The 12,752-nt window shown below is 46.8% G+C and overlaps 1 protein-coding gene across 1 annotated transcript; it reads left to right on the top strand.

Annotated features, from left to right (window-relative positions):
* The first annotated feature begins 4,348 nt into the window (after positions 1-4,348).
* Positions 4,349-12,233, top strand: CKAP4 (cytoskeleton associated protein 4). The gene is made up of 2 exons (XM_085049667.1): positions 4,349-4,873; positions 9,158-12,233. Exons 1-2 carry the CDS (start codon positions 4,532-4,534, stop codon positions 10,487-10,489), a joined length of 1,674 nt encoding a protein of 557 aa, XP_084905793.1. The 5' UTR covers positions 4,349-4,531; the 3' UTR covers positions 10,490-12,233.
* Positions 12,234-12,752: the final 519 nt, after the last annotated feature.

Genomic DNA, 12,752 nt, shown 5'->3' with positions numbered 1-12,752 from the left:
TCGTGGTGAAATACACAGCAGAGGTGTTGTATTCGGGGAGGGCAAAGCCCAGGTAGGTCCTGTTAAGCTCTGCTGTAAAATCAAGGGCTGGAAGCAGGGACAGTTTGGGTACGCAGTGCCAAGTGCCTGGCTGGAGAGGACTGTTTGCTCGCAGCGCTGCAGAGCACCTGCCAGCCCTGCCGCTCGGAGCCCGGCCTGCTGAGACATCAAATGGGATTAAGTCCAACAGCCTAATCCGATGGCTTCTATAAAGAAGACAATGTTTTAAATAACTGTGTTTGCACTACTTTGCCCCACTTTGTGCATGTCACATGGCAATGACAGTCTGAAAGAGGCTCAGAAGGACTTTGGAGAAGACTGGGATGGTACAGATGGACTGCTTTGTACAGAACGGTTATGACTTGCAAGGACATTATTTGTTGTCATTTTTTACATCCACTTTTGCTTAGATGCCATCCAAAATACAGGGAAAACTCGAGGTTTTTGCTGTGATGGCTGCTGACACCTTTTATTAATTAGCCAGCCAGAACTATACAAAGAGTACTGGCACAAACACCAGACTCAGGGTTTTGTGTGCTGTCTGTGTGGACTGGCACTTGTGGAAACCTGTGCTGCACAGTGGCCTGGCTTGCACAGGGAGGGAAAGGGGTGCCTCAGCCTCACCACGTAAACTAGCCTCTACATACTGATATGAAAGATAACTTCAGGGGGAAAAGTATCTCAGGGACACCACCTCAATCACAGAGTAAGAGATGGGATTACAGAAAGGGATGGCTTTAAAACAATTTTTTTTTAAGCTGTAGTAGGGCCATTCTCTCACCAGCTGTTTTAGAGCCCATTCTTAAGTGCTTAGCTTGCTCACTCTATCTATCTATCTATCTATCTATCTATCTATCATCTGTCTATCTATCTATCTATCTATCTATCTATCTTACCAGATATGTACATCTGTATGAATAGCTGAGGAACCAAGGAAGTGCTTTGAGATTCTGGTGCAAAATCTAAGAATAAGTCAGACACTACAGTACTCAGCACTTAACCTTCTTTTTGCTTTCAATTCCTTCCTGATCCAGAGGCACTGAAGCTTTAGGCCACTATATGGATCTTGAAGTAGATTACCTACTGGAGAGATTTTCTCCACAGAGAAATGCCACTCATTTCTCATTTTCTGGGTGTCCCCAATGCCAGCTGGAAAAGTAGTTGTACAGCCTTTAAATTTGTTCTGCTCAATTAAGATCAAGGTCCTTGTGTCTTATTTAGCACATGTATGTCCTGGATTTGGCTGGAATGGAGTTAATTTTCTTCCTAGCAGCTGGTAAGGGGCTGTGTTTTGGATTTGTGCTGAAAAGAGTGTTGATAATACAGGGATGCTTTAGTTACTGCTGAGCAGTGCTTACACACAGTCAAGGCCTTTTCTGCCTCTCACCCCACCTGAGCAGCCAGGAGGAAGGTGCACAAGAAGCTGGGAGAGGACACAGCCAGGACAGCTGACCCCACTGACCCGAGGGATATTCCACACCATATGGTCATGGTCAGCAATAAAAGTGGGGGAAGGTTGGTGGAGGGGCACAGCTAGGGCACTAGCTGGCCATCAGTCAGTTGCTGGTGAGCAACTGTTTTCATTTGCATCACTTGTCTTTCTTGGGTTTTGTCTACATATCTTTGTTATTTTAATTTTCATTACAATTTAACATTATTTAAATTTATTTCAGTTATTAAACTGCTTTTATCTCAACCACAACTTTTCTCACTTTTACCCTTCTGATTCTCTCCCTCACTCCACTGGAGATGTGGGGGGTGAGAGAGAGGAGCTGTGTGGTGCTTAGTTCCTGGATGGAGTTAAACCACAACAAGGTAAACATTTGGAATTTTAACTAGTGTCTCCAGTTGACTTAATTTTTGTCCTTTCACTGCAGAAGCACTGTTAATTGAAATGAAGGACTAGTTTGTGCTCAGTCTTTACAGCAGGTTGGTTCATAACCTTCCTTACCGTCACCAGTAAAAGTGGCAAAGACAGTAAAGTCTCCAATTAATGCACTGCTTTATCCAGCAAGGCAGCTAGTGAGTGGATAAGATGTGCAGCTCAGAAATGTTCCAGTATGTGGCTAACTCATTGTTCCCGTGGGAGGAGAGGGAAAGGGCAAGGCATGCTATAGTTTGTGCCAGGGCCCATGACAACTGAGTTGAGAACATAAAGTCACAAGACATTTTTCCCTAATCCTAATAACTGAGCCAGGCAGACTGGCTTTAGTGCTAACAGATGGATGTTAAGACTCTGGGCTGACTGAGATCATCAGGCCCAGATTTGATAATAGGCTCAAGGGCAAGACAAAAAGACTACAAGGCAGGTGTAAGGATGCTTTCTCAGCTTGTTCTTCTGTGGTGTTTCCTGTGTTCCAAGGAGAAATAAGTCTTGTGGGAGGCAAACAGGGTTGCTGCTTCTTCTCACTGAAGTATTTGTCTTCAAATTCCCACAGAGGCAAAGCAGAATATTGACTCTTCTGAGAGAAAATGGTACATTCAGTAGCTTCCCCAACCACACCAGTCTGCAGTTTCTAGCAACTTTACCACCTCAGCACATTCCTACTGCACACTCCCCTCAGCACTAGTTGGTCTTTCTGTAGAAAGGAAATAAAGAGTTTGACCCACTGTGTCAAATACAACAAAAAGCTATTTGTGGACTGGTACTCTTGGTCATAAATAGCTTGAATTGGTTCCATGGTGAGAAAAAGCTTTAGGTAGTACATTGCTAACATTTTCCTTGTCACTACCAAGTGAGAAGGAGAAATGGTATGACAGTTACCTCCACTGCCTTACTCCCTGAAACAGATTTACATCCCTTGATACTTAACATTGATGATCCTCTTGATTGTTCTCTCTGGTAAAGTGATATGGCTCAGTTCTTCTAGAAAACTCTGAAATAAACAGCTTCAGAGCTACAATCCTGGGTCCTAGGGTACTGCTACAAATTCTAGTCTTTCTAGGCCCTTCCTAAATAGAAACCTGATATCCCCTTCTCATATAGTGTGAGACAGCTAAGGCTGTGGCCAGATCTTCATGGTGGAAATGGCTATTTCAGCTTTCCGGGTGCTTTGTTTGCTGCTGAAGATTTCTACTCCTATTGTATTGAGGAAGAGAGATTATTTTGAGGATTCCTCATCTGTTTGAGTGAAGCACCCTCGTATCAGCTTCAGCCACCTCTGGGATGTATTTAAGACAACCTCCTGACCCCATGCAAGCTCTCTGTTACTTGCCAGGGTCAGGGCACTAAGTTCTGTTGTGGTGTCCTCAACCTGCAGCCATTCCAACATCCTCTCCAGCCACTGACTTTTGGTCTCAGGCCTGTGCATGACAGAATTGTGCTGACAAAATGCCTGAGACAATTCACTATAAATTCTCCTCTTATCACCCATTCTAGTAGTTACTCACTAGAACACCATGTATAGACCAAACAGTTCAGTTCATCCGAAGCCTTGGCAGAGGTGGAACTGTATTTGCCAGGCTGACACCAGAGGCTGTGATCCTGCTAGCTTTAAGATTCACTGTTCCTACATAATACTCAACCTAAAATTTATATAAATATGCAAAAGAAGAATATACTGTAATCAAAGGAAATAGCAAGAAAAGAAAACGTCTTCCAGGACAAAACTGAATTTCTTGCTGCAATCAAATAGAGAAACAGATCCGTTCAGTGTCTCAAGCTGTGGCACAGGGAGAGGCCTGCTGAGCCCTGCCTTTCCTCTCCTCTCGTGTACCGGGACTCCGTGGGGAGGCTGAAGGCAGCAGGCTGCTGTCGCACGGGCAGAAGGAGCACGCTGGGAGCGGAAAGGCTCCGCGGAGAGCTCGGTGCTGAGCTCCTGTCCCTCCGCCTCGGCCAAAGCCATCCGTGACCCGCCCGGGGCTTGCGTGGGGCCAGCAGCGCTCCTGCCAGCCCGGGCAGCAGCTGCCGGGTCCCCAGGGAGCAGCCCGAGGCCAAATCTCTGCTCTGCACGCACTAGAAACGGGGTGGGGAGAGGCGCTGCGGATGGAGAAAATAACTTTTCCTCCACGCCTTTCTCTCAAGTCATTCCGGAGCTTGCTGCAGTCATTCCAGCCAAAATCACAACCAAGCTAAACCAGAAGTTGCGTGAGGCAGAATCTCGCTGCGTTCTGCCACCAAAACTACCCGCGGGGCTAAAACTGGCAGAAGGAGCGGGCTGGTTGGGGGAACCCGGGGCCGGAGGGGCTGCGAGGGTGGGGAGCGCTGCCCGGTGTGAGCCCAGCGCGGGTGGGGAAAGGCTCTGTCCCGCGGGGCTGGCTCGGGGCTGTCCCTGCGCTCCCCTGGGCACGGCCCGGGCCCTGCGCGCCACGTCTGCCCGGCAGGCCCGGAACATCCCCGAGTGCGTGGCGGCTCCCGGGGCGGGCCGGGGCGGGGCGGGGAGCGTGGCGCGGCCCGGGCCGGCGCCTCCGCCTTCCCTCCATCCTCCCTCCCTCTCTCGCTCGCCCACTCCCGCTGCTCCCGCTCTGCGTTCGGCGGCGGCGTCGTCCCGCCATGTCGGCCGTCAAGCACCGGGGCGCGAAGGGGGGCAGCCCGCCCGGCGCCGCCAGCGAGAAGGGCGCGCAGCCCGCCGCCGAGGAGCCGCCGGCCAAGAAGCCCGCGGCGGCGGGGCACGGCCGGGGCGGCAGGGCCGGCGGGGGGAGCCGCTCCGGCTCCGGGCCCCGGCGCGGCTGGGCGCTGCTGCTGGGCGCCGCGGTGGTGCTGGGCGCCGCGCTGCCCGCCGGCTGGTACGTGCTGCAGCTGCAGGAGGAGGTCGGGCGGAGCGCCCGGGAGGTGGAGGCCTCCGGGCGGCAGCGGCAGGAGCTGGCCGCCACCCTGGACACCGTGGTGCAGAAGGTAGCGCCGGGGCGGGCTGGGCTCCGTCGGTGCTCTCGGCGGGGCGGGGGGCGGACGGGGCGTTCGGCCCGAAAAGAAGGAGCTGTGCCGCTGTCGGGTGGCCTGGCTTGCGGGGAAGCGAACGTGTCCCGTTGCCTGCCCTCCTCTGCCGTGCTCCCTCAGAGATGCTTTCACGGCACTGGAGGGGCAGATGAAGTCAGGCCCGCGCTGTTCCCCGTGCCTGCAAACGTGGCCCAGAGCAGCGAGAATCGCTGCCAGGCAGCGCGGAGCGGGGCGGGACGGGGCGGGACAGGACCCCGGCGGTGCCGCAGCCCCCAGCTCGCTTTTCCAGGGCCTGCCTGGAGCCATTTTCTGCGATTCAGCCCGCACGCTGCATTAGTGCTGGCAGCGGTGCAGAGCTGCCGTAGTTCTGTGTCTCCGAGCCCGCAGATCGCTGAACCCAGCGGCTGACGAGCTGCGGGTGGCTGTGTGCTCGCCGAGGGACACGGGGTGGCAGCGCTGTCAGGTGGGGCACAATCCTGCCTCAGCCTCCCCTCACTGCAGAAACAAAACCCGAGTCAGCTTCACCCAGCAGCAGCCTGTGCCAGAAGCTCTGCTGTGCTCTGCCTCCCCCAGGCTCTGTTCCTGCCGCACTCTGGCCAAGGCAGTGAGATCGCAGTGCCCAAGGCAGTCCAGCACCATGGAAAAGCTGGGAAGTGGTTGGCACGGGATGTGGCTCAAGTGATGTGAAATAAATGCTCATTCCCCTCATTTTTTTTCATTCAGGACCTTATTAGCCTCCCAGCTATAGTTTCACAAGTAGCACTGTCCACTTGGTTATGTCCTGGAACCTTTAAAAATGGCATCTGTGATTGAATATCATCAACATGCAATTAAGCTCATTTCCTGGGAGTAGGTTGGAAGGCAGTATGTAAAGTTATGACTGAGTCAGATCAAGGAAAAGGAAATTCTTGTCTCAGCTTGATTGCTTTCTGCATGGCAGACCATTCAGATTCCCTTATTCCCTGCCAGCTTGGGTCTGGGCTGGCACTGGCAGAGATCTGTGGTGCTTCCAGAAACACACTGACCCCCCACACATGGAGATTATATCATCAGTCTTGGTGTTTCCTGCCCCATACAACAAGAAGGAAAAGGAAAATTCATGTCAGCAGTGGAGAGGGCTTGTAAAATTCAGGGCTGTGATGCTGTTTCTGAAACCAGTTTTAAATCCTGGGTGTTTTACTCACTGATGACAGGACAGTGAGTTGAACTAGCAAAGGTTGGTTTTTATCGGTTTTTAAGGCATTTTTATAGACTGTAAGAAGGAAGAAATTGCAATGGCAAGACATAAAACTACAATACAGGAGTGTAGAACCTAGATGTACGTGCAGTGTACAAGCCTTTCCAATCAAAGGAATGAGTACAATTTGCTGCCTTCCATCCATGTCACTGCAGAAAATCATAAGTATCTTTCATATTCTACGAGAGGAGTCTATAACAAGTTTATAAATAGTTGGTTTCAAAGACAACTGAAACTTACTTGCCTGTGTACAGCAGATGGCTGCTGTTAGATGTACAGTAGTGCAAGAATTAAAGGTGGGGGGAAGAACACAGTTTTGATGTAAGCCTTGAAAGCTTTGGTTGCTGTGGTTTGGTGACACAGGAATGTACTTGAGGCAGAGGAGAGCAGGCTGTCACTGCTTTCCAGAGATGTAGGATCCTGCATTGCACTTGCAGTGCTATCAGCACAGGCTGCTGTGTGCCTTTGCCCTTCAGTCTTTGACTGCAGAGAGCTCCTGTCAGGAGTAAGCATTATATAAACTCATCTGCTTTACACATCAAGGAGAAAGGAAATGATGTGGAAGTTTAGTCTTTTACACAGCACCATTCTCAGAGAGGCCAAGGTCATTTGGTGTTTAAACACAAGATAGTGGGACCAGTTAGAGAAACTAGTAGTCGTTGGCTGAAGGTACATTTTAATGTACTATTTGTGATGTTAAATCTTCCAAGGGTTATGGCTTCAAATCCTACCAGCCATGTACACCAAAAAGGCAAGCTCACTTGTAAGTCCAAACACAAACCAACTGCTTTGAAGCTGTGAGTTTTTCCCCCACTTGTGCAATGGTATTGCTTTCAGCCCTGGTGGCTCTTGGTTAGGACAGATCATATTAGAATTGGGTATAATTTGAAGACCCCAGTCCATTTTACTATATCAGAACTCTCTGATCTGATCTGGTCCAGATGGAGAATAGCTTCAATTTACACCATGAGCATTGCCTGAATGAGGAGGAGCAGGTATGACATACTTCACTGTGTGAGGTGGGATCCATCTCTGTCAGTCATGCAGTAGCAGAGACACAGCCCTCTGGAGAGTTCTGGCTATTTCTGATTTCGTAGACTAAAAAGATAGTTACTGCAAATATGAATTTGGTAATTTGGTTGAAATGTGTCACTGTAATAGGAGGGGGAGGAGAACTTCCCTGTGTCATCCTATTAGATTTCTGACCTCCATTTATAGTGATACAGAAAAAGCTCTCTGTGGAAAGAATCAGAATGAATGGCAGCTAGGATGTAATGAAAATGAGGTTGGTGATCAGTCTAATGACTGGTGCCCTGCTGCAATGTGTATGGCAGTATTACCTTCTCCACCTCTTCCCCTTAGCTCATTTCTAATTTCCTATGGGAGCACTAGAGAATACAAATGTAGGGAATGTAAAGTCATTAGAAGCCTTTTTGCTGAAGAGGGGGAAAAGAAGTTATCTTTATGGGTGTTCTGGCCAAACTACCATCCTTACACAGTGTAAATTTTCCTGAAGACTAAGGAGGATTTGGCCAGGGATTTGCAAAAATACACAGAAATAACATAATTTCTAATTAGGACGCCTGTTAGGTCTTGTGAAAATAATTTCTAGGTTCAGAGTCAGACAGGGAATTGCTGCAGCCTACTTCAGTTGAAAAGAAAAAAAAAAAGGCAGCTCTGTGTATTTCTTTCAAAAACCATATAAAATATACTTCTTTCTATTTATAAAATAAAACCACCCCTCCAGCTGTGTATCTAATCAGTAAACATGGCAGCCCGTGTGGCAGGGCTGATTAATATGCCCCTTGGACACAGGGAGTAGTGTGAGGCAAGGCAACGTGCATTACTCACAACTTGCCATCCTGCCAAAGCCTTGAGGTACTTTCTGTGTGATGGATTCCTCTTGCAGCCAGTGGGAGTTCTGACATTGCTCTGCAAAGTTGAAGCAAGTACAGCCCACGCATACACAAAAAGATTTCTCCACAGACTTAAGACTGATGCTCTGCTTGGCCTCAAAATTAAGTAATGCATGTTTCCCTGGCCTGGCTCTTACCTTTAAATGGGAGAGTAAATGAACGTGGCAGCTCCTCACCCCTGGACCGTTTCCCTCTGGCTGCTACTAAAACCAGTTGTAAAGGCAGTTTTTGTAACTGGGGAGTTGATTAGTGTACCTGATGCAGTGGTAGGAACTGTGTGTTAACCTGAGCTAGATGCAAGGCAGGCCCTTGGCAGCTGCTGTGTCTTTGTTCTCTGTGTGTACATGCACACACCCTGCTCACTGAGAGCGTGTGGGGGTATGCAGGAGTGGGAAAAACAAGCTGCTAACCATTTAGAACACAAAACTTAGAAAAAAACTTCTTTTTTTTTTTCTAATCTTTACAAAGAGTTAACAAAAAAAAAAATCTCTTGTGTTTCCACTGGTGTCTAGGAGCAGCAAAATGTCATGATTACTACTCCCATTCCTCAGGCCATCCCAGCTCCCCTTTCCCCCTGATTTTTCCTGTTGCCCTTTCTTGTCTACTGCAAAACTTCTTTTTCATGGTCAGGAATTGGTCTTTGGTATTCTTGCCTGATAAAATCTAATCCCAGCTTTTCTGTATTCAGAAGCTGATGCCAGATACTCTTCTGGTTTGGTTTTTCTTGCCCCCTCCCTCTTCTCCTCTTTATGGACTTGTGGTCTTTAGAAGCAGAAATCATACAGGGGAGGGATGGTTCAAGGGTCTGCATGCAGCCTCTGGAGACCTGGGTTGCTTTTTTACTGCCATGGATTTCTTAGATGGTCAGTGGGGCCAAGAACCCTCAACAGAAGGTGTATGTATCACAGAGCTGTAAGGCTCCAGATTCTGAGTTTTTTGTCCCTCCCCACTCTGTATGCCACAGGGTCACTTCAGGTATGAGGCATGAAGGATTGCAAGATAATAATTTCCTTTGGTAACAAAGGCTGTAAGGATCTTGGGTAAAAAGGGTGAAATTGCTGGTATTAACCATGTGTATTTCTGGCCTAGGTACGTTCTCTTCAAACCACATTTGGAGAATTTGAATCCATTATGAAGGTCGTTCAGCAGAAGCAGGAGGTTAGCGAGAAGGCTGTTAAACAAGGAGAGAGTGAAATAAACCGCATCAGTGAAGTGCTTCAGAAGCTGCAAAATGAAATTCTGAAAGACTTGTCTGATGGCATTCACATGGTGAAGGATGCAAGGGAACGAGACTTCACATCTCTGGAAAACACAGTGGAAGAGAGACTAACAGAGCTGACCAAGTCTATAAATGATAACATTGCTGTATTCACTGAAGTCCAGCAGAGGAGCCAAGATGAAATCAACAACATGAAAGCAAAGGTTGGTTCGCTAGAACAGGCAGATGTGTATAAACATGAAATTAAGGTGCTAAAAGATGCTTTTGATGAGATGCAAGCATCCATGAAAATAAAAGAAAAGGACATAGAGACCTTGAAGAGTACAATAGACTCCATGGAGTCTGATGTGTACACTGAAGTGAAAGAGTTAGTCAACCTCAAACAAGAACATGAGAAGTTCAAAGAGGCTGCAGACTCTGAACACCTTTCATTAAAAGCTTTACAAGAGAAAGTTCTGAGAGCTGAGGATTCTATTATGCAGCTCCCTAGTGACATTAAAAGACTTGATGAAGATTTACTGCAAGTTAAAGCCAACCTCAACAAATGGGAAGATAATGAACTCTTGAGGGAAGCATTAGAAACTTTTGGGAAGAACAGCAAAGGACTGGAGTCTCGACTGAGGCACATTGAAGACAGCCTAGAGTCTCTAACATCTGTCGCTGCCCAAAACAGTGAAAAGTTGGAATCTTTCCTTGCTAAGGAGGCAGAATATGAGAATAAGCTCAATACCCTAGAACAAAGCATTGCCAATCTTCAGGGACTCTCAAATACAGATGTAACTTCAGTCACAGATGTTCTGAAAAACCTTGGTGAAGCCCAGACTTCGCTGTACAACGACTTGGAAAACTTGAGGAGAAGCATCAGTGACTTGCCATCCTCTGGTGCTCTCCAGGATGTCCAGAAGCAAATTAGTACTTTGTTGGATCAAGGACATCTTCAGGCAGGTCAAGCACATTCTCAAGGCTACCTTGAAAAATTTTCTTCTATGGAAGGCTCTGTAGATGAACTGAGATCTTCTGTTAGCCAGGTTGATTCCGATTTGAAAATGATAAGAACTGCAGTGGATAGTTTGGTCGCCTATTCAGTGAAAATTGAAAATAATGAGAACAGTTTGGAGTCTGTGAAGAGCTCAGTAGATGACCTGAGGAATGATCTGGAAAGGTTGTTTGTAAAAGTAGAAAAAATACATGAAAAATTTTAGGCAGTGGTGCTCCTTGGGCAAATAATGGGTTAAGGAGAATAGCTTTTGTATGCCCCATTTTTTACTCTTTCTAAAAGCAATTTGATACCTCCAAAGAGAATAAGAATACTTTAATAATAGAGACAGTTCTGCTTATTTCCTTTATTTCTTTTCTGTGTAGTGTTTTTGGAGTTTTTGTTGTTTGTTTTTTTCTTTCCCCCTAAATCTTGTCTTAAGAAAACATGAGTTCAGTTGGGGGTTGAGTTTCTTAAGGGCTCATCTTCTCTCCAAAGTTGTACCACTGTAAATGTGGTGTAACTAAGGCACTACAGCCTAGTTAGCTTGGGCACATATGTAATGGCATGAAGGTGTTTCACACTGACACTCCATATCCCCCACAGAAGGGCTACAGCTGTTCTGGTACCCAAAACATCCTGCTGTGCTCACTGAGGATTTTACTGCTGTGTTTTGGTTTAAGAAACAAATGAGCAAAACTACACTCTGTCTTCAGCTGTTTGCTGTGGTGAACTTGAGTGGAGCAGGTGTGGAGCACCTCATTGTTTGTGCAGTTTGGGACTCAGATGTGGTCAGTTTGCCAAGGGTCAGCTGAGCTGTGCTGTATTTCTGTGAGTTTAATCTTTATTACCAAGGAGGGAATACAGCCTGAGGTAAGTGGCACTGCCTGGGGCTGAGGCCTGAGAGGTGTTCCACCACATGGCTGCAGAGATTCATCCTTTGTCATCACAGGATTCTCTGCCAGCATCTTCAGCTGCTGGTGCAGAAGATCAGTGCTTGGAAGGGACATCTGAAGGATGGGATTAATTTCAGGAGGGTACAGTAGTAACATTTTTGTCATATTTTTCGATTGTTTACATGATTAGGCTTTCTTGGAAAGCTCTAATTTGGTCTTTGATGTGGGATTTTCCTGTAAAAATTACCACAGATGTGAGGAAAGAGAAGGACCAAAATTGCACTTGTTGTGTTCCATATATCACAAGCATGCTAAGAACAACAACAATAATACACTCCAAAACTCACAAGAGGGAAAATCACCATGAAATCAGCAGAATTGCTTCTATATGCATTTCCAAGTTTTCACACAGCAGACAGTGACCTGAACTCTTGTTATGTGTTCAGGACTTGGTGCCTGATTCCTGTCACTATTTTTGTCACTGGGTGTCTGGCTGGGGCATGGGTAGCAAAGGATCCTTCTAGGAGACCCACTCTAGGAGAGTGAGGAAAAGGTGTCATAATTCTGTAGATGCTCTTTTAAAAACCACTTCTCTTGGAGCTTCTTTGGTTTTGTGTCTTTTTGGAAAGGATTTCTAATACGCCTCCTTTTCAAGTTTACTTTTTGAACTTTATCCAAATAATTGGTAAAAGGTCTGCACATGGATACCTTGGAAATCAGCCATGGGCATCATGCCCACCTCAGCCTGCACTAGACAGATCCTTGACTGTGTTAGATGAAAAATTCCTAGAAATAGCATCTCCCAGAAACAGGAACAGCACAGGTGAAAAGGAGTTCTCTTAGGTAAATAAAATACTGAAGCATATCTAGTAGTGTTCCCACTGTAAACAGGAAAGAATTGCTGACAGAAAGGAGCTATGGCATTAAGGTAACTGTTGTCACTGTTGGAACTGCACTGTTCTTTGTTGACTTCTCAAGTTCTTGAACAATATTGTTTAGGTTACTGTGAAATGAACTGTATGGCTTACTTGCAGTATTTTTAATACATAATAAACATTTGGAATATTCTTTGCACTTTTTTTTTTTTATTTTTTATTGCTGCTTTCTTACTGTTACGTTTTCCAGGATGTTTCCAGTGGGGCATATGTGGGAAGCCCCAGATGTGCTGCAGCCCTGAACTTGTTCTCAGCTCTGCAGGGGAATGTGGAAGCACTTTCTGCTCTGCTTACAAGCCAACTCTTGAAACCAACAGTTGAATCACACCAGTGTGGTGCTGTTGACCAGTGAGATGGTGATGGTGAGGTGTGAAATGCCTGATCTGTGCCAGACACAGGCCTCAGTAAGGCCTCCTCAATGCCCAAAGCTTGTAGAACAGAAATAATGTGCAGGAAGAACCTGCCAATGTCATATTTCCAAAGTGGCTGCTCCTTTTGCTTAGCTTGGAATGCTGGGACTGTAAGGCAAATCAACTGGTAATTTGGATATCTGCCTTTCAAAAGTTTGGAAAAGGATGGATATGATGGATATCTGCCTTTCAAAAGTTTGGAAGAGGGTGATTTCAGGAGTATAGGCATCATCATATCCTGGCAATTA

The sequence above is a fragment of the Lichenostomus cassidix genome, chromosome 1Ab, assembly GCF_008360975.1.
Source record: "Lichenostomus cassidix isolate B80296 chromosome 1Ab, HeHo_3.0, whole genome shotgun sequence".
Classification (NCBI taxonomy): Eukaryota; Metazoa; Chordata; class Aves; order Passeriformes; family Meliphagidae; genus Lichenostomus; species Lichenostomus cassidix.
The sequence above is the reverse complement of the archived record's forward strand: the minus strand, read 5'-3'. Positions and strand labels throughout refer to the sequence as shown.

Bases quoted from the DNA above. Each gene is read 5' to 3' on its own strand.
- CKAP4 (XM_085049667.1), top strand. From the start codon at position 4,532: ATGTCGGCCGTCAAGCACCGGGGCGCGAAGGGGGGCAGCCCGCCCGGC. The intron at 4,874-9,157 runs GTAGCGCCGGGG...TTTCTGGCCTAG, and splicing joins TGGACACCGTGGTGCAGAAG to GTACGTTCTCTTCAAACCAC.